At 43.8% G+C, this 24,950-nt stretch overlaps 1 protein-coding gene across 1 annotated transcript in view; it reads left to right on the top strand.

Moving 5' to 3' along the window:
• Positions 1 to 10,283: 10,283 nt before the first annotated feature.
• Positions 10,284 to 24,950, top strand: part of RNF130 (ring finger protein 130) — a 108,166-nt gene continuing 93,499 nt past the window's right edge. Inside the window, exon 1 of the mRNA XM_082837156.1 lies at positions 10,284 to 10,958. Coding sequence (XP_082693282.1) covers positions 10,439 to 10,958 — 520 coding nt within the window. The 5' untranslated portion in view covers positions 10,284 to 10,438. The remainder of the gene's footprint in view (positions 10,959 to 24,950) is intronic.

Here is a 24,950-nt window from a genome sequence, read left to right as displayed (position 1 = left end):
TAGTGGAAAAAGCCAGTCTTAGAAGGTTACATACTGTATGATTTCATTTATATGACGTTCTCAAAATGACAAAACTACATAAATGGATACCAGGTTAGTGGTTGGCAGAGGACAGGGATGGGGGTGGGTACAACTATAAAGGGGCAACAGGAGGGGGTCTATTTGTGGGGATGGAGCAATGTTGTGTCTTGATTGTGGTGGTGGTTACATAAATCCATACATGGGATAAAACTGCATAAAACTACACACACACACACACACACAAGTGCATGTAAAAGCTGGTGAAATCTGAATAAGGTCTGTATCTAGTTAATAGTATTACACCAATGTCAACTTCCTGGTTTTGATATTACATGTGTAAGTTATATAAGATGTCTCCACTGGGGGAGGTGGGTGAAGGTTGCACAGGATTTTTAACTTCCTATGAATCTATAATTATTTCAAAATAAAATGCTTTTTAAAAGACTTTGCCACTTTGCTTTGGGTCTGCTCTGTGCAGGTTGGAGGTGAGCCTGGGATATATATCTGCTCATCCATAGAATTCGGGATCCCTCCTCCAGCTATCTCCTCTCTGGGAATTGCCCCACACTCTCTGGCTCATATGAGTTTCCTATTGGAACTTTAGGTATTCACACTGTTGGTACAGTATTGCAGGTTTGCAACTAAGGCTGTCCTCAGTGCAGGGAGAGGGTAGAAAAAGGAAAGGAAAAATAAAATGAGCCCAAGGATTTTCCCACACATACTTCATCTTGCAGAGGCCCCTTTCCTAGTCCTCTGGATAGAGAGATGGTTTCTCTGCACAGTTTTATACTGGGACTGACCTCAATTCAAAACTGGGAGATGGGGGCTTCCCTGGTTGCGCAGTGGTTGGGAATCCACCTGCCAATGCAGGGGACTACAGGTTCAAGCCCTGGTCTGGGAAGATCCACTCCAACAAAGAGTAGCCCCTACTCGCCGTAACTAGAGAAAGCTTTTGCGCAGCAGCCAAGATCCAACACAGCCAAAAATAAATAAATAAATTTATTTAAAAAAAACTGGGGGATAACAGAAGAAAAGAATCTGGGAATCTTGTGTCCATTATGGGTTATTCTTCAAGTTTTGGATCTTCTCTCCAATCTGCCTATCATTGCTAACATGTTTACTTGTTTACTTTGTCCAGAGTTTTTAGTTGTAATCAATGAGATAGATAGAATTTAGTGGTCTTCATCTTGGCTAGCCTCAGAACCCTTAAATGTAATGTTTAATCTTTCCAGTTACCACGTGAGATCAATATTACCTCTCCTATTTTAAAGATAAATAACTTGAGGTTTAATGAGGTATAGTCTCCTGCCCAAACCCATATAGCCAATGCTAAGGTGAAAATATATATACAATTAAAATTAGCTCATGAAACAAGCTGTTGAGTGGAGTCAGAAAGCAGGAGGGGGCAAAAAAGAAACACTCTGTTAGAACAGAGTGGTGGGGAGATCAATGGTGAAAAGGGACAGGAAGGGGAGAGAGTAGGGAAGGCGAGTAGGTCTCTTCCTGATGGGTCAGGGCTGTATCAGGCAACAGCTGCTCTGCATTGAGGGTACTTACCCAGAACTCACCCCCTTTACATGCACCTCCATGGATTTCTTGTGAGCTAACAGGCCAGTCTAAGCAATGATGTAATCCTATTCCCTTTTCCAGTCAGGGCCCAGGCTTAACCCAATCAGCCTTGGCATTTCCTTGTTGACCACATTTGTCCAGGGGCACCTGGGCAGGTCACCACAATTGGCTGAATATGAGGTTTTTATTCTACAGATGAGAGAAGACTTTCTCTCTTCCCACCCAACAGGAACAAGGAAATATGTTGTTCTACTTACTGCTGGCATCCATCTGCAGCTGTGAGAAAAGACAGGCTTGGACAAAGCCCATGCAAAATAGCCTGCCTGGAACCTCCTTTTCCGCTAGATTTCCTTCTCAAGTGAGTCAATTTAGGTCAGTGTTTCTGTTACTTGCACCCTGAAACGTCCAAATGGTCCCCTCCCAGCCTGAGCCACTCTTAGACATGTTCCAGGAGCCACCTGATCCCAAGTTGGTGCTGGAGAACCTTCTGACTCTGAGCCCAGGACAACAGCAAGCCTGCCTTTGGTCACAGGTTGGGACTCCAAGTCCATCTGTTATTGTCCCTACCTAGATCTATGTCCCATATGCTTGTGAGTGCATCCTTGGGAAACCACTGTGTTTTTTTTCCACACCAATAACCAATTCCTCAACTCTCCAGACACCAGCCAATTCTGACAACAACTGGGTGTCCTATAACCTAATTCAATCCTGACACTAACTACTTGGAGTTAACATCAGACTCCACAGGTTAAGGGCTCAGTCCCTCAAGACTGTCCCCACTTCAGATGCCAGTTGCAAGTATCAGATCCCCAGGTAATCCTCACTTCTGTCCAGCTCCCCAGGTGTTTCCCCCCCACACACACACATGTTCCATATTTGATAGAATGACTCATAGGATTCAGTAAAATACTAATTATTACCAGTTCATTATAAAGGATACAACTCATGGACTTCCCTGGTGGCACAGTGGTTAAGAATCCACCTGCCAATGCAGGGGACACGGGTTTGAGCCCTGGTCCGGGAAGACCCCACAAGCTGCAGAGCAACTAAGCCCGTGCGCCACAACTACTGAGCCTGCGCTCTAGAGCCCGCAAGCCATAACTACTGAGCCCACGTGCTACAACTACTGAAGCCCACGTGCCTAGAGCCCATGCTCCGCCACAAGAGAAATCACCACAATGAGAAGCCTGTGCACTGCACCAAAGAGTAGCCCCCACTCAACGCAACTGGAGAAAGCCCACGTGCGGCAACGAAGACCCAATGCAGCCAAAAATAAATAAATAAAATAAATAAATGAAAGGATACAACTCAGGAAAAGCCAAATGGAAGAAATGGGGACAAGATATGGGGAAGGAGGGTGTGTGGAGTTTCCATGCCCTCTCTGGGCATGCCACCCTTCCAGCACCTCAAATGTGTTCACCAACCTGAGAACTCTTCAAACTGTTGTTTAGTAGTTTTATGGAGCTTCTAATACATAGGCATGATTGATGAAATGGTTGGCCATTGGTGATTAACTCAGTCTCCTCACTGGAGATTGGGGGGTGGGGCTAAGTGTTCCAACCCTCTAATCATGCCTTGGTCTTTCTGGTAACGAGCCCCTATGCCTGAAGCTATCTAGGGGCTCCCAGCCACCTCATCTCCTTAGCATACAGAAGATACTCTATCACTCTGTAGATGCCATGGTTTTAGGGGCTGCATGACAGGAACCAGGGGCAAATATCAAATACTTATTTTTTACTGTACCACAGGCTCCATTCTCAGTCCATGGGGTTGTGCTGAAGGGACTCCACGTCTGCCTCCAGGAGTGCCCATGTGGTAAGGTTTGGCCAGTCAGAGCATTTATCCACTTGGTCACAATGGCTGTCTCAGTGGTGAACTCATGAAATAAGACAAACCAATGAGACTCAGAATATAGAATGGAAAATCCATTGAGAAAGAAAAGAATTTTCTGTCCTGCTATGCCCTTCTGGGATTCTGAAAGAACAGAATGTTCCCCCTGGACCTGCTGGAGGTCATCTTGTACCCATATGGGGAGAGCCCACCTGAGAATGAATGAAGGCAACCAAAAAGAGAGCAAGGCTGAGAGTGGGTCAGAGGAAGCCCAGCTCTGATGATATCATTTGACCTCTTAGATTCACTTGTGCCTGAGCTTAGACCATGCCCAGACTTTTCATAAGTGACCAAATAAAATTTCCTCAATAATGAGCTGGATTTCTGGTATCTGCAACTAAAATGGCCCCAATTAATACATACCACCCCATGCCTACAGGGCCACCAGGCTGTTGTGGGGTCTGCCCCAACTGCCCTCTTCACTCATACCCCAAAATCCTCACTCCTTCTTCATTCTTAGAGTTGGGTCCCCTCAGTCAGGAGGCCTAATTTAAGAATCTTCTAAAATGAGCGGGACAGGTGACATTTGCGTTCAGGATGTCAAGACATCCAGAGGCCAGGCATAGAGTTTTTCTGCACTCCCACTTTCTCTATATCAGTGAGGGCTGCTTTCAGATACAAATAATGGGAAATCTTCCACACAGTGGTTTAAAAAAGAAGCACAAAAGAATACAGAAGGACCCAGGCTCCTTCACCCTCCCTTCTCCACCACCCTTAGTGTGTGGTTTCCATCCTCATGATCCCATGTGGGCAGGAGAAAGGGTAAGATGTGGCAGCAGCAGACCTTCCCTCCCAAGACACTAGCCAGAAATGCATCTTGGTTGGAATGTGCCCTGAGGGAGGGGATCTTTATTTGCTTATGTATTCCAAGTTCTTAGAACTGCTGCTCAGTCAAAATGAGCTTAATGAAGGAGTGAATAGATGAATGGATGGATGGATGCCGTACAGGAAAACTGAGTTTTTTACCTCCTATAGCCTCTACAGTGGAGTCAGGCAAGAGAGGAGGGGCTGGAATGGCCACTGAATGATACCTCACAGCACCTGCCACCCATTCCCCAAGTTGGCATGCGGTCTCCTGGCTCTCCCAATGGCCCTTCATCCTCCACAGGTAGGATCTCTTTTCATACATCTGAGCAGGTCTGGATACCCCCACTCCAAACTTTCTTAGGAGATTCTCACCCACCAGGGGGCATATGCTTCACTGGGAGATGTGTTCTCCACGTTTTGGTAACGTCTCCTAGGGCAAAAATGATTGGCTGGAAGGAGATCCAACTGTGACTGCAACCTGGGTAACAAGCTGCTCCCCCCTGCCTTCAGTAACAACATTAAACCAAACTGGCACAATTTTTGAGTAAGGACTAATAGGAATATTGCCTGCATTCATACCTGATGTGCTGCAATAATGTGAGATTTATCTTCAGCGAAGATGCACACAGTCAATAGACCAAATTTATGTCTATTTTTGCTCCAAGGGCTGGGGACAGAATCATTCAATGTATGGAGTGTATTAGGTCTGTGAAGGAGAATTTGACTGAGGGTCACTGGGAGCCACCGCCCCCCCAATTCTGCCAGCCCAACACTGTACAATCTCCCTACCCTTGGCTCCACAATCCCACTACTTCTAATAGGTTCTAATAGGTTCTTCAGTGGTCTCTTGATGGGTCATCAGAGATAGCTTTTTTATAATTGCAAAAGGAACACAACATTTTGAAAATAGAAAAAAAATGTAAAGTAAAAACAATTACCTTCTTGGCCTTATTCACACATGTGAACTTATTTTACAGAGTGATAACCAGAGATTTATTTTGTATTCTGTGTCTACGCTCAACAGTACATCATAAGCATTCTTCACATTGCTACAACTTGTTCAATATATTAATAGCTGCATAATCATCCTCAAATTTGTTGTACCATAATTTGCTTAACAAGTAAATGAGCTTATTTCCAACGTTTTGCCCATATAGCTAATGCTGCAATAAACATCTTTGTGCACATAGTTTTATTTTTCTTGTGTTGCACATTGTTTTAAAAGCAGCATGAAGCCTGGTGTCAGCTCTGGACTGGCAGTTTGCTTTGCAGTAATCCCCAGGTGAAAGAAAAGCTGCTGGGACTCTAATATTAGTCTTGAAGCGGATCACAAATAAATGGAAGCAGCACGGCCTCCCAGCTGGATGACAGGTCTGAAGAGAAAGATTCGAAACCCCACTTCTACTTCTGGAAGAAACCAGCGGCATTCACCTGGCAGGAAGTAGGATCAAGCAACCTGTGTGGTTTTCCTGCAGCAGACAGAGCTGCCCTTGTCTCCTGTGCCACCGGGCTATGTCAGCTCTGGGGGCTATTTCTCCTCCACTGATGTTCCCTTGGCAGGCTGACAGTCAAGGTGCCCTGAGTTACTAGGATCAAGGTGTAGGCACCTGACTCAAACTAGACCAGTCAGATGCTTTCTTCCTGAAGGGATGCAATGCTGACTTAGCCCAACAGCTGTGCCCTGATGAAGCCACCCCTCTGTTCCCACTGCTCAGACTCCCAGAGTCGGCTGGATGTTGTCCTTTCTGAGACTGGCCCTGCTACCTTGATTTCACCAGACAGCTTTCCAAAAGAGTCTCTTTCTGTACACATCTCTCCAGCCTGTGAACAGAGGCTCCTTCCAGATACAGCCAGGACCCCTGGCAAGGGGCCCTAGGGATCCCAGGGGCCACCACCCCAGGTCAGCCTGAGGACCAGCAGTCAGACATGAGGGCTGGTCTGCCCAGGCTAGCTCAGCCCAGCTGGCATCTCCTCTCTCAGTCATTCGTCACTCTGACCAAATAAATCTTGACAAAGGACGAGGTGATGCCTTCAATCCTGCTAAAAGCTTCCCACCCCAGCAGCCTGTGCCCACTCAGCATCAGCCCCAGGCCCCACCCGAATTCCTGGAGGAGCCTCTGGCTTCCTGGCCTGGGCCAAGTACCAGGAAATCCAGGCATCTTCTGAATCCTGAGCCTGGCACCAACCTGCAGGACTGAAATGAGTGAGGGTCCTAGAGCTGGCCAAGACTGGTCTCCACCCCAGGGACACCACCTCATTAGCTGGGACAAGTTCACTGGGCAAAAATCTCACTTCTCTGAGCTTCAGTCTCCTCATCTGAAGAATGGGCATACAATCCCTATGTTTGAGAGTCCTCAAGAGAATTAAATTCTGGACTCAGGACCTTTACAGGTTCCAGATCTGAGCCGTTTTGTCTCTCATCACTCCTCTGTCTACAGGGATTTTCATAGCATCACCCAATCCAACGCCAGGCCCACTCTCATGGAGGTGGCCTATGAGCCCTGGGCTCAGAGGACCGCCAGTGTGGCAGGTCCTCACTCCCCACGTCCCGCCATTACTTCCCTGACACCACCCCACCAGGAAAGGGAGGGAAGGCTGCCACTTCCTTCGTCTAGTGGCCCTTTTGGAGGTGAGAAGACCCTGGGTCACTTCCATTTTTTGAGGTTCTTGGTATATTAAAAATGAGGAAATTTACAGTAACTGTGGTATAACTTAAGTGTCCACACAAAAAAGTATGAAACAATAGTATTCATATTATTGACAAGACAATGGCAGAAAATGCAGTATATTTTCTGGTGAACTCTAAGCAGTATATCTGGCGTAGGACACAAGCTCAAATTTGCAGGACGGCCATCTACTTCTTATGATCTGCTGGAGCTGGGCCTGTGACCTCAAAGTCTGAATTTCTAGAAAAAGACATAACCAAACCCAATGCAGAAACTTCATTTGATCCCATTCAAAGAAAACATGGGGGCCAGGGGGGATTTTTAGACGTTTAGGAACCTTTGAATAGGGTAAGATATGGATTATTTTACAGAATTGCTATTCATTGTTTTGGTCATGGTAATATAGAAGAACAGCCCAAAGGGTCATAAAATGGTTCAGGAAAACAATTTTAAAATAAAAGCGATAGGTAAAGCAACCAAATGTTAACACTGGCTGAACCCAAGTGATGAGGTACAGGGCTTCACTGTGCCATCCTCCAACTTTTTCTTATACTTGAAGTTTTTAGTTAGGAAAGATTAAGAGTTTTGGATTACCAGTACAAATGTATTTTACATTTTTCTAAATAAAATGCTGTTACCTTGTGCCCCTGCTTGCAGTGGGGCTCCTGGTGCCTGCGTGTACAGGACACTGACCAGCCTGAGGGTCTATCCGTTCGGGACAGTCTGTTCTGGGTAATGGCTGTGGGAGGGCAGTACTGCAGTCCTCACCCAGGCAGCCACTCAAACCCTCACAAGTCCCTGTGCCTCCAGTAGCAAGTCAGAGGGAAATGGGGTGACTGCAGCAGCTATAGCTTCCAGGCACCCATCATCTGATTTGTAGCTCTCAGGACTATAGAGGGAGAGGTCATTAGTATCACTTCACAGAGGGAAATTGACCTCAGAGGGAACATGAGCTTGCAGAGGTCACACAGTTGACATGTAGCCAAGCAGGGATTTGAACCAGTGGCATTCTGGTACACCACTCACAATAGTTGAAAGGTTGAAGCAATCCAAGTGTCCATTGACAGACTGATAAACAAAGTATGGTATATACATACAATGGAATATTATTCATCCTTAAAAAGGAAAGATTCAGACACATGCTACAACATGACTGAGCCTGAAGGACATTATGCTAAGTGAAATAAGCTAGTGACAGAAGGACATATACTGTATGATTCCACTTATATGAGTGGAATAGTAAAATTGGTAGAAACAGAAAATAGAATGGTGGTCCCAGGGGCTGGGGGGAGGGAAAAGTTATTGTTTAATGGGTACAGAGCTATCAGTTTTACAAGATGAGAAGAGACTGGAGGTGCATGGTGATGACAGTTGCATAATAATGTCAGTGTATTTGAGGGCTTCCCTAGTGGCGCAGTGGTTGAGAGTCCGCCTGCCGATGCAGGGGACACAGGTTCGTGCCCCGGTCTGGGAAGATCCCACATGCCGCGGAGCGGCTGGGCCCATGAGCCATGGCCGCTGAGCCTGCGCGTCTGGAGCCTGTGCTCTGTAACGGGAGAGGCCACAACAGTGAGAGGCCCGCGTACCGCAAAAAAACAAATAATAATAATAATGTCAGTGTATTTGATATCACTGAACTGTGCACTTAAAATGGTTATGACGATAAATTTTATGTTAGGTGTATTTTACCACAATTGTTTTTAAAGGTAGCTTTGTATCACTACTTATAAATGAAAAATCTCTTGACCTAATGGAAAGGTCTCCATAAAATTAAAGACTATTACACTCCAAACACAGGTTGTTGTTAACATTGCTCTAGATGCTGGTGCCTGCTGAAGCTGTGTACGAAGACCTCATCCCACTTTGTTTGAAGGGGCATCATGTTAAAAGCACTTTAGATCCAACTTTCTCCTTGACAAATTCAGAAGGGCCAAAAGAGAGCTTGAAAGGACCTGCTTTCTCCCCAGCTGACTTAACAGGGTGGCGTCTGTGGGTCTCTGTAATTGTTTCTTATGCCAGGGGGCAGGAGCACCTCACACTCTGAAACACCCTTGTAAGGACAAGGTAGTAGGGGGCATGAGCTTTTCAAGCAGGGGCAGGCCACAGCATGTTAAGTAATAGGAGCAGAGTAAGAAGACCCCACCACAAAGAGCCCTACCATGTAGGCCCGAAGAGGCCCAGGACTGTTTGGAAAGGGAATTCCTAGGTCTCAGGTGCCTAAGCAGAGGTACCTTGGTTCCAAGGACTCCTTGCCCTGTGAGATGGGTCCAGCTGTGAGAGGGCCAGAGCAGATCCCTCTTTCAGTACAGGGCCCAGGATGGTGGCCTGGTTACTTCCTGTATGCAAGTAAATAAAACGCAGTCTCAGGACAGGACATGGACTAGACAAACAAAGGTAGTGGGGATGGAAGGGAAGGAATTGGAGGGAGAAACTGTTAAGAATGTCGATAAGAAGGCACCAGTGGACATCTGATGTGTTGGCCTGCACTACATCCATACCCTTTCCCTGGAAACTGCGCCTCAGCTTTCCTTCGGGATGCTGCCTCTCTCTGGGATTCTCAGTACAGTTGGTTGAGCAAGGATGACTTCCACCCCCTTTCCACTATAGGAGGCAGGAGATCCAGGCCTGGCTAGTCAGAAGATGCCATCCTTCCTCCCTGCTTCATGGCAATGATGAGTATGCTGCCCCAAATCATATAAGCTCCTGAATTCAGCTACACCCAAATCTAGACTCACCCTTCCCTTTCACTTATGCTTTAGAAGGGTGCACAGCTTAACTGATACAGTGTGTGTGTGTGTGTGTGTGTGTGTGTAGGGTAGTGTGTGTGCTGGGGGGTCTGGGGTGGGGGGAAAGTCTCACCACAGTCTCCACCTTGTCCAAGGGACTCTGGAGGTTTCATCTAGTCTGTAGGGGTCCTTCCTAATAACTCAGATGTCCTTAAAGATCCGGGCCTAGTGAGCCCTTGTACTCTTATTTGCACAGAAGCATCCTCCCTCCTGTGATGCCAATTATATGACTTGGAGTTGACCAGTTGAAATGTGTAATCCCATTGACATTTAATCTTTAAATTAATTTTAAAGTTTTAGCTCTTTTTCTTTTGTAACCTCATCTCAAACTCTTCCAGAGGCCCTTGGAAAGCACCCGGGCTCTAGATCCTAGGCGCATCACGCCTGACGTATAAACACGTCCGGGCGCGGGTTAAGAAAGCGCCTGGGCCTCCTAGGGCCCTCGTGCAGGCGGGCGGGAGCGGACAGGCCCTCGCACGCATGCGCGTGGAGGCGGGGCTGAGCCCCAAGCCTGCGCTGTGCCACCCGGCTGACAGTGGGCGGGGCGGTGGCGAGCGCGCGCCTGAGGCAGCAGCTCGGCGACCGGGACTTTGTGCTCCAGAGACCCTTCTTCGGGCGCATCTCCCACCTCTGTCGTGTCCTTGCGAGGCGCCCCCACTCGGCGGGACCGGCCCCGGGGAATGGAGAGGGCCCGCCCCCATGGCCCTAGAGGGACCCGGAGGAGACTATCGCGCGCGGGCTGACCCGTCGTCCTCGCCGAAGGGGCCCATGGGCGCGTCCCCGCGGGCGAGCCGCGGACGTGAGGGCGGCGAGCAGCAGGGCCGCGGCACCGAGGAGGGCCGTGCTCGTGCCCGGCCCTGCACCGGCCGCGCGCGTGCGCTCCCGCAGCCGCGGCGGCCGCGCCCGCGCCGCCTCTCGGCGCCGGCCCGGGAGCCCGGTCCGAGAGCAGCGGCGGCGGCAGCCGGAGGGACGATGAGCGGTGCGGCGCGGGCGGGCCCGGCCCGGCTCGCCGCGCTCGCGCTGCTGACCTGCAGCCTGTGGCCGGCGCGGGCAGACAACGCGAGCCAGGAGTACTACACGGCGCTCATCAACGTGACGGTGCAGGAGCCCGGCCGCGGCGCCCCCCTCACATTCCGCATCGACCGCGGGCGCTACGGGCTCGACTCGCCCAAGGCCGAGGTCCGCGGTCAGGTGCTGGCGCCCCTGCCCATCCACGGAGGTGAGTGCCTGGCAGCGGAGAGAGAAGCCGTGGCGAAGCGGCGGGCGATGGTCCCCGGTCCCTGGCCCCGCGGGAGCCGCAGCCTGGGCGCGGGGGCGGCGGGCGCGGCGCCCCCACCCCGGCCCGGATTGTCGCGCAGCTCGGCGGGCGGCCCCAGGGTCGAGGTTCCCGTCGTGTGCACCCCCGCCTGCTCACTCCTGGGATGAGGCTTCAGACGCGTTGTTGGGTTCTTCTTTTGAGAAAGACTTAGAACGTTCCTTTTTGGTTTAGTTAGCTTGTTTACAGGAAGGCATTGAACTGCGAGTTTGCAGGGACAGCTCAGACAAAGGAGGTGGTGGAAGAGCGCAAAACTAGTTCATGATGGATGAGGTCTTAACCTGTATTTTGGAATCCGCAGGTTCGTTCCCGAAATCACAGACTTAGCGCTGCATTGAATCTCAAAGGATGAGGCCCTTTTCTAATGTAGAGGCGTGCCGTTTTTCTTAAGTGGCAAGTGAGAGGAGGGTGGAGGAGAAAAATGGGCATCTTCCCTGTTGCTTTTGGCTGTTATTCTGCCCCACCAGCTTTACTGTAATTTGACGCCTGAAAATCACACGTTATGAAGAATCCAATACCAACTGGAGCCTGTAGCCAAGTCTTCAGGTCACGGGAGTCTACCAAAGGGGAAATAGGTAAAATTTTCGAGAGTTGTCTCTAAGCGTTTGGCTTAACCTTACGTCTTCCTATTAAAATAGGCTCTGTTTAATTATTTGGTATAAAGCATATATTTGTATAAATTTCTGGCCATGTTTTAAAGGAAACTTTTCCCACACTGTGGAGTATGATTTTGTTTTTTGGCCCACAGCAAACTTTTTGGAAAAATGCCTACTATTCTTCTCAACCTCCACCCACTCTCACCCTGAGAATGCTGAGAGGGGACTCTTTTTTAAGCTGCTGTTCATATTAACATGACCTAAACTAGGCAACCTAAATAAGGTAATGGTGTTTGGTTTTATACTCTAAAATATTAAAACATCATGCGCCTTCTGAGATCTGTATTTGAATGCTAACGTGCTAAGCTGTTTTCTTCTTTGAGGCAATCTAGCTGAGGAAGAAGAATCAGGTAAGGCTTTGAGTGTAGCCTGTCCCCAGTTTACACCTGCCTTTTAAAAGTTCATTTTTACACCAGTAATCAAGTGTTAGGGTACACTTCTCATCTCCACTTTGTTAAAAAAGGCAGTTAGGGTCCCACCTTGCCCACAGAAACAACTTTGGCCTTTGGTTCATTCAGTAAATATTTGCCTGCTTGTTCTGTGCCAGTCACTGTGGTTGGGACACATAATGTTGCCAAACTATGGCACTGACAATGGTAGTCTATTTTCTGGTGCTGAGATCTGTGAGGGTCACGTGGAAGGGGAGGAAGAGGAAGAGAGAGAGGCAAACTGTTCTAGAGCAAGAGCTGGCCCTGTGCAGTATTTTGAAATCTGTGGTTTGCTTTGGGGCTTGATTCCCCCAGGCACCCCAAATACATGATCCTCATTTTAGATACTTACCTCATAAGTGATCCATGTTCTGAAACTACTTGTTGCTTGCCTGTCACCCCAAACAAAAGCTCCATCTTTAAGAAAACTTGTTTTAGGTGTTTGGATAGAAAGGTATTGGGCACTGATGTGTGGGTAAAGGTTAGTCCTATTCCCCTGTCAACGAGGTGGTAGCATTAAAGGATTAAAGGTTCTGAGTCGTGCTGTACATAAACTGTGTGACACTGGGAAAGTACTTTGTGACTCTAAGAAAGTAATTCGGCCTTTTAGCCTCAGTTTCATCTGCAAAGTGGAATGGTGAAATGTTTACACCATAAGGTTATTGAGAAGTTTAAATGATTCCTGCATTCTTACAAGAGGAGATTTGTTAACCTAAATGAATCTCTAAATTGGTGGAGTTTAAACACGGCATCAATGTGAATACATTGGAGCAGTGTGTGGAAACTGAGTCTGCAGTCAGTTCCCCTGAGTGTCTGTCTTCTCTTCCTGTCCTCTGTTCTCTAGAGGCTCAATTTGTATCTGCACAGCATGAGATTGCTCCATGTTTTCTCATGGTGTTGGTGGGATCCTGCAGGTTTGGGTCTGGCTTTGTACTAAGGGGTCTGCACACATAGGTTCTTTCAATCCAGCAAGTACTAATTGAAAACCTACTGGTACCAGCCACCATCCAAGGCACTGGGGCAGAGGGAGGGGCCACAGCAGTGAACAAAACAAATCTCTCTCCTCTTCCTGAATCTCACAGTCTAGTGGCGGTTTTTATGTCAGTTTACCTGTAAATTGTTTCTAAACCGATGGATTAGCATGAAATCTAAGACATTTTTGTGCTTTTGCAGCAGGAATTTAGGATGTATTTTATTTTTGTTTTTTTTTGTTGTTTTTTTGTTTGGTTTTTTTGGCTGCACCATGCACTTGCAGGATCTTTAGTTCCCTGACCAGGGATTTGCAGAGTCCCAACCACTGGACTGCCAGGGAAGTCCCAGGAATGTATTTGAAAAACAAGAATTGTGGTAGAAATCTCTTAAAACTTTTCCTGTTTAAGAAAATGGCTTATGTCAATTATACCGCAAATAAAAAAAGAAAGAAAATTTGAGTAATATTTGGGTATTTCACATTATGATATTCTTGATTTAGTGAGTCTCAAATTTTTGTACTTTTAGAAAAAATTATGCATTCCTTCTGACTCTTAAGCTCTTATAATTTGATTCTTAACATGTTTATTGAAGATTTACTGTGTGTTGACACTGAACAAAGTGATGTTCAAATTACAAAAAACAGTTATGAGACAGAATTCCTGGCCAAAAAAACAGCTGTGGTCAATAGATGGGAAATTAATGAAAATTCATTTTGAGGACAAATGTTTGGCAGAAATGAACATAAAGACAAAATAACTTTACAGTTTTCCTAGAGCTTAACATGATGACTCATTTTAAATCTATGACTTGGTTTGTGAAAGTAAAAACCTTTCTTGTTATTTTGCATTGTTTCTATTGGTTAGGCATGTATGAATTACTGAGCAAGATTTATTTGTCCTATATCTTTAAAGGGCAAATTGGCTATTTTTTCCTTAGATGCTTTAGTATTTTAAAAGTACATTTTGGAAACTTTAAACTTTATAAAATATTTCATAAACAAGTATTGTACTTTGAAAATATATTCTTTATCATTAAATAGATGTAAATGGAGATTCATTTGTTTGGTGACAACAAATTTCATATTTTAACTGATAAAGAATTCATTTTTAGAAATGGACTTTTGAAAGAACACACTTTATATTTATGTACAGATCGTGGTTCATGGTTGCTTTCTTACTGCTTACTCAAAGGGTGAGCTTAGATCTAGAAACAAATGTAAACTAGCTAGCATTTACTGTGCAGTGGACATTGTAAATGTGCTTTATGTGTGTGCACACTAACTTTTTGTTTGACCCTAGTGTGGGGGTTGGGAGAGGAGAAGGCCCTGTTGTTGATGATGTCATTTTGTATGCAGATGTGCTGGTGGGAAGAATTTGGTAATGGCCACTTAGCCTAGACATGTTCAGGATTGGATGTTACAGCCTTGGAGAGCAATTTTACCAAATAATAAACCTTTTTTGGCCATCTTGCTGACTGTAGGGATACAATAACATTTTTTTAAAAATCTTAGATTCTTAAGTTTTATGTGATTCTGTTGGAAGAATCCATTAAGCCTGAATTTGATTTTTAAAATTCTGAGAGTAAAGGCGATTAATGTGGAAACAAGATCTTGGATGAAAAGGGCCATGTGATGTTCAGTTTCATAATGGCAAAGGCAGGGGCTACTGGATATAGTTAGAGATTTCAGAATATTCAGAGAAAAAGTAAGTGTGATCCTAGAAGTAGAGATCCTGAAAGGAAGGAGAATTCAGGAGCTGGAGGCTCTAAAAACCAGATTTCGATATAAATTAGATGACCAAGCAACATATGATAAATTATATTTGTGTTGAAATTTAATAATTTAGAATTTAACAATTTAGAAAATGTTTTTACATACTGTATTTTTCCTTTGCTTTTGGATGATTCATTAGCATATAAATATTTGAATATATATATTTAAACATTTGACCTCCCCACCAAATATCCATCCTGCTGCCATCCCATTTCTCTGTTTCTCTTTATGGCAAAGTGTTGTCTATACTTGTTGCCTTCAATTTTTCCTCCTGTTATGCTTCACATTGTGAAGTTCTTTGATTGTTGTGCCAGTGATTTTGATAAAGACATGACATATTTAACTGAAATATTGGACTACAGGATCCTTAGGATCTCAGTATATGGAATGGTGGGCTGAAACTAAGAAAAAAGTTAATAGGAATGAATATGTAGTCTTGATTTGGGTAAAACAAAAATTAGCTGCAGGGAAGGGAGTTGAGGGGAGATGAGGCTTAGAGCTGCATGTCACAGGACAAAGCCTGCTCACTGACGAGCTCATTCTAATCTTGCATGCATTTGAGCATCTGGATCCTGGGTGGCACTGGTCGCACTTCGTTATAGGCCAAGCACACCTTTAGTTCATGTTCAATTCTGACTATGAGTTTTAAGAGATGAACAAACTACAGAGCATTGTTTTGAATATTACAAAAGGGAAATCCTTCATTTGAAGGAACGTTCGATTAGATGGCTTCCAGGATTCCCTCCATCTTGAACAAAGTGTGACTGTAAAGTAATAAGACAAATCTTGTTAAACAAACCTGCCGGAATAAACCCATTAAGGATACTGTTTTTTCCACATCAGTCACATGGGTGTGTATGTGTGCATATATATACATACATACTGTACAACAATGAAAACAAATTTAAACATTTAGAATTTGTTTTGTGAGATTATCTTTTTGATTGAACAATTTGAAAAATACATGCAATATACCAAATCTTTGTCTTTTCTGGATAGATTTTAATTTTGACAATTGAAAATTATTTTTGATGCAGTTTTTTAACGTGCTTGAGAACTCTTTCTTTAGATAATTCTCAAAGAAGACTGGTAGTGTTTTGGACCATGTCCACATCACTGGGATGCATGGATAGTCCTCACAGCTGGTTCTTTTATGTATAGCAACCTTGACTTATTTACAAGATGAAATTAAGTTGTCAGGATCATCAACATTTGTTTGTTTTATCATCTTAGAGTATTTTATGCACTAGGCATTCATTTTTTTCGTAAATCATAGTAAGTGTAGATTTCTTTACTGCTGGAAGCAATTTTGAGTGAAATAAAGGGAACCCTTCAAATGTCAAATGAAGTAAATTAAAAAGTCCTTGATAAGCACCTACACTGTGCTTGTGTTATACAGGTTCTGTGGCGTGTGCAAAAGACATAGTATGTAATTCTACCTGAGAGAACTTGGTTTTCTTGTTGAGATCAGTCTTGTCTGGATGGCACAAACAGGACATGCCATTGTAGAAGGTGGTGCAAGCTGTCTGCAAACTCCAGCCAGGGGGCCAGCCACCTGTTATTGTAAACAGAGCTTATTGGAACACAGCCATGCCCATTCACTCACATGTCTGTGGTTACTTTCAAGGTATACCGCCAGAGTTGAGCAGTTGTTACAGGAGCCTGTATGGCTTCCAAGCCTAAACTACTTATTCTCTGGCCCTTTAAGAAAACTTTTGATAACCCACAATCCCTGTTCTAAAGGTTCATTTATACCTTAGTTTTTCCCATTAAAACTATTTTATGGATTTATGGGTGAGAATTTGATTACTCAGTTGTCCCAAACTGTGAGCTCATGGAAATTAGGGACAGTGTCTTCTTTGTTTCAGCCAAACACCTAGGACTGTGCCTGGCACTAGCAAGCCACTGTAATATGTGATTGTATTTAATCCTGTGGTGCTTGGTCTGGTAGTGAAACTGATAGCAGGCATTGCTGGAAGCTGTATGGTGGGATGGGGGATGGTGGGGTGTTGATGGACAGAATATACTGTAGGGCCTCTGTTATTATGCTAGATTGTAAATGGTACAAAGATCAGAGAAATGAAAAATTATTTGGACTTGTAGTCTAGAGAAGTTCCATTGAAAATGTGGAAGTTGAAGTCAAACTTGATTAGTTCTGCTTCCAGCCATAATGGAGTAACAGACACCAGGTTTATCTTGCCACCTAAAGTGACTGGGAAACCTGACAAAGTTGTTTTAGAAATAGGTCAAAAAACAGCACAAGACAGTGATCCCTGAGAGAAAGGAAATAAACAACAGAGTTCTGTGACTGCCTCAGTTTACCTCCTGGAGAGTTTCCAAGCTGCAGCACAGGGAGGGGGGGACCCAGAAAGAATCTGGTGGTCTCCCCGAGTTGATGAGACAGAGTTCAGAGCTCAGGGAGGCAAAGGCAGCTTGAATGTGTGAGGAGGTCAAGTATAGGAGAGGAGGGAGCTGCACAGAGAGCAAGCTCTGGAAAGCTGCAAGGGGTACCCTCAAGCCTTTGGTTGAGTACTGATCTGCACGTTTTATGGAGAACTGTTAAAACTTAGCAGGTGGAAGAATTGTTGGAGTTCGCACAAGGCTGGGAATAGTTCATATTCTCACTAATCAGAGTAGAAAGACCTGATGCACAAGGCATGGAGTGAGGCCAAATTAGCCCTGGAGAAAGCCTGTTCTGGACCCACCTACCAAAGCTTAGAAGCAGACCTTAAAAGGATCAGATTTATTCGAAGTAACTAATCCTGAACAAACCCCAATAATATTTAAAGGAATACAGTAAAATCCAGCTCCCCAAAACATGAAATCCAAGACTAGCATCCAATCAAAAATTAGCAGACAAGCTAAGAAATAGAAAAACATGACCCATAACCAGACAGGAAACAGGCAGGAGAAACAGTCCCAGAAATGGGGCAAATGATGGAATTGCAGATAAGGATGTTAAAACAGCTATAACAAATATACTCAGTTTGTTCAGGGAGGTAAAAGAAAACTTGAACATAATAAGGAGAGAAATGGATCTAAAAAAGACCCACATCAAACTTCTAGCAGTAAACTCAAACCTGAAAAAGTACAGGATTTATATTGACAGAGGAAGGAGTATACTGAGAGGATGGTATTTCCTGCTTTGGTGTTCTCTCTTTATCCCAGGCAGTGATATAGTTAATATATATTGGGTACCTACTGTGTACCAAGAATGGTGCCAAATAGTGTACATGGATTATCATTTAATACTTGTAACAGCTCTCGGTAGTACTATATCCTCATTCTGTGGGTGGGAATTTAAGGCACTCCAATCTCGCACTTAGTGGGTTTTTTTCTTTATAGCACTTAACATGGTTGGAAATTATATATCTATCTTGCTTGTTTCTGAAGGCAGAGATCCTGTCTCAGTGTCCACTCTTGCATACTCAGTGCTTAGTGTTGAGCCTGGAACATAGGAGGGTGGCACTGGTAATTAGTGTTGGACGAATTAAAGCGAGTGAGGTAATCCACCAGCTGAATCCTGTGGTGATTCAGTAGAGTTTGGACTTGATGTAGGTCTGTCTGACTGCAGAGCTTATACTTTAACCACATCTTGTATCGCTTCCCAAGTGGGTTTAATAAATTATGATATATCTATTTAGTGGAATGTTACATAGCCATTAAAGGGGATCATTGTGAAAGCTGGCTGTATCCTACAAAAGTAAATGCATAGTGATTGAACTGTGACTGTGTTAAATATGCTTACAGTGGACAGGGACTCAAAGTAATATGCAAAAATTAAAATGGTTGTGTTATGTTGATTGGATTGTGGGTGACATTTCTCATTTTCTTTTCTCTCTCATTTTTTTGAAATTATTTTTAATATAATTTCTCCATGGGGGGAAAGTCATACTCTCTAAAGTGAACAAGTATGTGTCTAAGGTTGGTATTTTTTTTAAGTTTATTCCCTAGCTTCAAGAAGAACTGAATGAATTCCAAGCAGTGGTTAGAATGAGTAGAAAACTGGAAGACACTAGAAATAACTGAAGAGGGCATGTTTTTCACCAATAAGAAAAGAGGAACTCTCATGTTTTTCACCAGTAAGAAAAGAGGAACTCTAAGACCAAGTGTTCTTGTCTTAACAGGAATCAAGCTAAAATGTGTCATCGTTTTGAGCAGTTAGTAAATCCTAGAAAGGGACAGGACTTGGCTTTTGTATGATATTTTTATCATGATGATATTAATGCTTTTATTGGTTTTGTTGGCTTTCACTGTTTAAGATCAATCTGTAGTTAAAGCATGAAGACTTAACTATGGGTAATCTCCACTTTTTGAAAGTTCGCTTTACACTTTGCTTTTACAAAAGACCTATATTAGTACTTTTTTTTTTTTTTTTTTTTTTTTGTGGTATGCGGGTCTCTCACTGTTGTGGCCTCTCCCGTTGCGGAGCACAGGCTCTGGACGTACAGGTTCAGCGGCCATGGCTCACGGGCCTATCCGCTCCATGGCATGTGGGATCTTCCCGGACCGTGTCACGAACCCATGTCCCCTGCATCGGCAGGCGGACTCTCAACCACTGTGCCACCAGGGAAGCCCTAGTACCTATTTTTGATTTCCTCTTCAGAAATCTGAGGAGGATTTTCGCTTTTAATGGAAAAAAGGCAAGAAGCGAAAATAGCATTCAGCATTTGTTTTGTAGCCTGACAAGCCAGTGTAGAGGCAGCTGCACCCAGAGCAGTGAGAGCGGCCCCGCCAAGCTCCTGCCCCGGAACGACACTCAGCATCTTAACATTGAGCTGCCGTAGCTGTGAACCGTGTCTGTGAGCATCTGTGCTCTATCTTGATTTATTTTGTGGGTCCGTTAGCAAGATGTGTCCTGCAGTAATTGCTTCTTCTCTTTTGCCATTTTGGCTTACAAAAGGTTTCACAGGAATGCTCGACTTTTGTGTAGCAGAGAAACCTGTATAATTGCAGACCAGAAAGGAAATGTTATCAACCTTAAGAGTATACAATTATAAATAGATGACAAAGCTGGAGAAATAGAAGAGAGAAAGGAGATATTAGGGACAGGTGAGGGCCAGTATCTTCATCTCATCTCACAGGTGAGGATTCAAGAGATAGTCTGTAATTGCAGAAACTAGAAAGGTTTAACTGCAGTGGAAAATAATGAAATAATAAAATCAGAAGAGAGGGAAGATGGAGAAGTGATAAGTGAGCAGAATCCTAATTTGTGACATCGTAAATCCACAATGTCTAAAGTTGAGAAACCAGGAAATAATGGCTGTAAGCCTTTTTAGAACTAGTGGAAGGTGACCACCGGAAGAACTAAAAAACAGCTAGTTAAAAGTGGTTGCCTCTGGCGACTGGGGGTGATGGGGTGAATGGGGCTGGTGCACTTTGCTGTATGCCATTGGGTGAATTTGTCTTTTTTTAATCCATGTACACAGTATGATTCCCACTCTTTCCCCTGTGTGCACTGCAAATGAATTCTGCCCCCTATTTTTTTTTCTTTGAAGAAGCTCCCTGTTTTCCCAACATCTGAGCTCCTCTCCATTCATCTTCTCCATTCATCTTCTCCATGCTTTCTGTCACCCAAGCAGCTGAATGTTGCTGGAGAAAAATCTTAGAACCCAACTGACTGAGGTTTGAGATCATAAAACTTAAGCAAAATAAATGGGCACTTAACAATATCCAGTAATCCAAAAATATTTTCTTGTAAAGAAATAAGAGAACTCTTTGTGACAACAATTTTTTCCTCTCTCCACATGCCTCCTGCGACAGCTTCCTGTATCTTTACTTTTAGCCTAATCTTCTCCTCTGAGCTCTGGATTCGTATATTCAACTGCCTACTTGGTATCTTTAACTTAAATTTCTCAGAGACACCTCCAGATTGATAGGCTTCAAATGGAGCTTTTGATATATATCTATTTTTTGCCTTCCAGTCTGCTACCACTGTTCCCCAGTCTTCTCCATCTCAGTAAATGACATCGCTGTCCGCTCTTGTTATTTAAACAAATTTCATCCTGGCTTCTTTTCCTCACATTCCACATCTGATCCATCCTCCACAGTTTACCTTCAGGGTGTATCATATCTATCTGTTGCTTGCCATTTTCACTCCTGCCATCTTAGTACAGGCAGCTACCATCTCTTACCCTTTTTTGGTCTTTCTGCTTTTTCTCTTAACTTCCATCAGTCTTTTCTCCCTGGTAGCCACAGTGATCTTGAAGCTTCACCCAGTCATGTCACTCCTTGCTTAAACTACCCTTCAGTGGTTTCTTATTGTCCTTAGAATGGAAATCTGAACTCCTTACTGTGGTATACAAGGCACTTGCTGCTTGGTCTGGCTCCAGCCTTTCCTTCCCTCAGGCCATGCATCTCACCCTTGCTCACCATGCTGAACCTACCTGTATTCTGATATTCTTTCGTTCCTAGGGCTTCTGAGTTTTCTTTACAATGTGTACCTTCTTGCTGGCATCCTACTCACCTCTACCTCCTACTCTCCCACACAGTGTTTGCTGTATTAGTAGAGCTTTATGGTTCTTTGATACTGTATAATGGCCAGTTAAAAGGGCCATGGAGATGGAGACATGGGGAAGGAATTTTAGAATCTAAGAACTTAACAGTCATCAGTGATCATCAAGTCTAACCACCCATCTGAGGCCTCAGCATTACTATCCAATGGTTTTACAGCTCAAGCTTGAACAAATGAGTGACAGAAATCTACCACATTCATCTCTGGAAAACAGAATGTTAGAAAGTCTTTTTTTCTTTTGGAGGAAAAAAAGGCAGTTCAAAAATTTGTAGACAGTAGTTAATTTCCTTGTCTGACTCAAGTCCTCTAACCCTTAGACTTCATATTCCTATTTCTATTGACCATTCTTAAGAATATGGTATTGTAAACCATAGAAAGCAATATTCCACTTAAAGGATGCAGTGAGTTGAATAGTGTCCTACAAAACTTCATGTCCACCTGGAAGCTCAGAATGTGATCTTATTTGGAAATAGGATCTTTGCAGATGTAAGTAGTTAAGGATCAAGATAAGATCATACTAGTTTAGGGTGGAGCCTAAATCCAGTGACTGGTGTACTTATAAGGAGAAGAGAGGATACAGAGAGACAATGGGAAGATAGAGGTAGACAGAGATAGGAGTTACGCTGCCATCGCCAGGGAGTGCCAAGGATTGCTGGCAACCACCAGAGGCTTCGGAGAGAGACATGGGACTATTTCTCCCTTGGAGCCTCCAGAAGGGGCCAGCCCTGCCAACGCCTTCACTTTGACTTCTGGCCTGAACTGTGAGACAATAAATTTATGTTGTTTTAAGCCACCAGGTTTGTAGTCATTTGTTATGGCGGCCCAAAGAGAAAAGCATAATTGAACAGTATTGCAACTTGGTTTCACCAATGCAGAAAAGAGTAGAATGCTTTTTTTCCATCATTCTGAACACCTGCCTAGAGTCATGTAGGTTCTTTTGGTAGCCCTAATCACTGACTCATACTGAGATTACTGCTGATTAGACCTTCTAGGTCTTTTTCATAGAGGCTGCCCTAAGCCAAGTGATTTTACCTTTACGGGGTTCAGCCTGTTCATTCAGCCTTTCAGGATATTTTTTGAATCCTGATTTTTCATCCAGTCTTTACTCTTTTTAGCAGCTTTGTGTCACCCGTGAAGGTGATGAGCATACTTCCTGTGTCTTCATGTAGGTCAGTGGTTCTTAACCTTCTGGGATTATGGATTCCTATTAAGACTTTAATGAAAGCTGTGGACCTTTCTGATGAAAAATACTTATTTGTGTATATGTACACAGAGTTTTCAATAAAGTTTAAGAGGTTCAGATGCCTGTTGAGGCCTCAAGTGGTCCACGGACCCAAAGTTAAGAACGCTGCTCTAAGTTATTGATAAACGTATCGGAAGAGTGTGAATGAACAGACCCTTGTAGTGTGTTTCTAAAAACCTTCTAAGATGGTTGACATTATTCCATTAATCAGCACTTCTGGGGGAGTGGGGAGGGCATTTAACCATTTTCTAATTTACTTTATTGACTTTGCATGTAGTACATATTTCTTTGTCTTATGATATCATAAAAGACATAATCAAGTTCTTTGATGGAAAAAAACAAATATATTGTATTTACTTTGTTTCTGATTTGCTAGGAAGGAGAAGAAGTGCATTTTTATGGCTTAATAGTATGTTATTTTCCTGTTGCCACTGTAATCAATTACCTCAAACCAGGTGGATTAAAAGAACACAAATTTATTATCCTACAGTTTTGGAAGTGAGAAGTCCTAAATGGGTTTCACTGGGCTAAAATCAAGGTGTTGGGCAAGACTGTATTCCTTCTGGATGGTCTGAGGGAGAATCCATTTCCTTGTTTTTTCCAGCTTCTAGAGACTGCCTATATTCATTGGCTCATGGCCCCTTCCTCTATCTTCAAAATCAGCAGTGAGGCATCTTCAGAGCTTTCTGTGACTCTGATTTCCTACCTCTCTTCCACATTTAAGACCCTGTGATTACATTGGGCCCACCCACATAGTCCAAGGTAATCTCTGTATTTTAAAGTCAACTGATTACCAACCTTAATTCCCTCTTGTCCTGTTACCTAACATATTCACAGGTCCCAGGGATTAGGATGGAGACATTGGGAGGATTGGGAGGAGGGCATTATTCTGTCTCCCACACATTGTGAACCTGTGCAAGCACCCCATGATTATAGCTTCCTCTTCTAAGTGTCTACAAATTATTCCTTGAATAATTATTTCTGAAATTTTTCTAGGGATTAATAGTACCCTAACTAGCCCATAATCTACACAGTCCATCTTTATCAGTTTATAAATATTGGAGTGCTATTTACACAGGTTAGTTTTCTAATGTCTCTCTTTTATGATTGCTCAAAGATCATTGTCAATGATGCAGTTTCTCATTTGCATGTTGTCACCAGACTATAATCCATCTGGATCAGAAATCCTAAACTCATGTGGGACAGCTCTTCAAATACTCATTCAGCAAATAATTATTAAACACGTGTACGGCAGGCAGGACAAGAAGTTCCTTCATGCTGTCTGGTGGCTGTCTAGTGGAAGAAGCGAGGTGAGTCAGCCCCTGTGTATTGTCTAGTGGTGAAAACAAACATTAAACAGATAATAACACAAGTAATAATTTAATAATAATTCTTGGGGAAAGTAGCAGGATGCTGAGAGAGCATAAATGAGAGAACTAACCCAGTCTAGGATGCTCAGGGCAGGCTTCTCGGAAGAAACGATGTTTAAGCTGAGGCTAAAGCAGGAGCAGATATTAAACTAAAAGGGGCACAGAAAGGAAGACCATTTCAGGCCAGGAAAATATATGAAGACCAAAAGGTACAAAGAAACCCTTGGTGTGCTTGAGGAACTGAAAGGAGTTGAGAATAAGGGGAAGAGTGGTATACAGCACAGGTGAAAAAGTGGGTCAGTACTTTCTAGGCTGTGTTAGGATTTTGGACTTTATCCCAAGAGGAGTAGAAAATTACTGAAGGGTTGGTTTGTTTGTTCGTTTAATTTTTAATTATGGTAAAATACATGTAACATGAAGTTTACCATCTTAACCATTTTAGATGTACAGTTCAGTAGTGTTGACTAGATTCACGTTGTTGTGGAACCAATCTCCAGAAGTCTTTTCATCTTGCAAAACTGAAACCCTATACCCATTAAGCTATGCCTTTCCTTCTCCCCCCAGCCCCTGGCAGCCACCCTTCTACTTTCTGTCTCTATGAATTTGACTACTCTAGAAACCTCATATAAATGGAGTCATACAGTATTTGTCTGCTATAACATACACAGAAAAATACACCATCATACGTCCACAGCTTGATGAATTACTACAGCGACCACATTGACGTCACTCTGAACCTTGTCAAGAAATAGAGCATTATGAGCTCCACAGAGCTCCCTGGGAGTCCCCTTTCAATCACTACTTCTCCCTTGCTCCCTCCCCAAAAGTAAATACTGTCCTGACTTTGAACACTAGAGATTCTGCCTGCTTTTTAACTTATATACATAGAATCATGGTATGTATTCTTTTTCATCTTGTGATTAGTTTCTTTTGCTCACATCA

Source organism: Leucopleurus acutus, assembly GCF_964270905.1.
Source record: "Leucopleurus acutus genome assembly, chromosome: 3".
NCBI classification, from domain to species: Eukaryota; Metazoa; Chordata; class Mammalia; order Artiodactyla; family Delphinidae; genus Leucopleurus; species Leucopleurus acutus.
The sequence above is the reverse complement of the archived record's forward strand: the minus strand, read 5'-3'. Positions and strand labels throughout refer to the sequence as shown.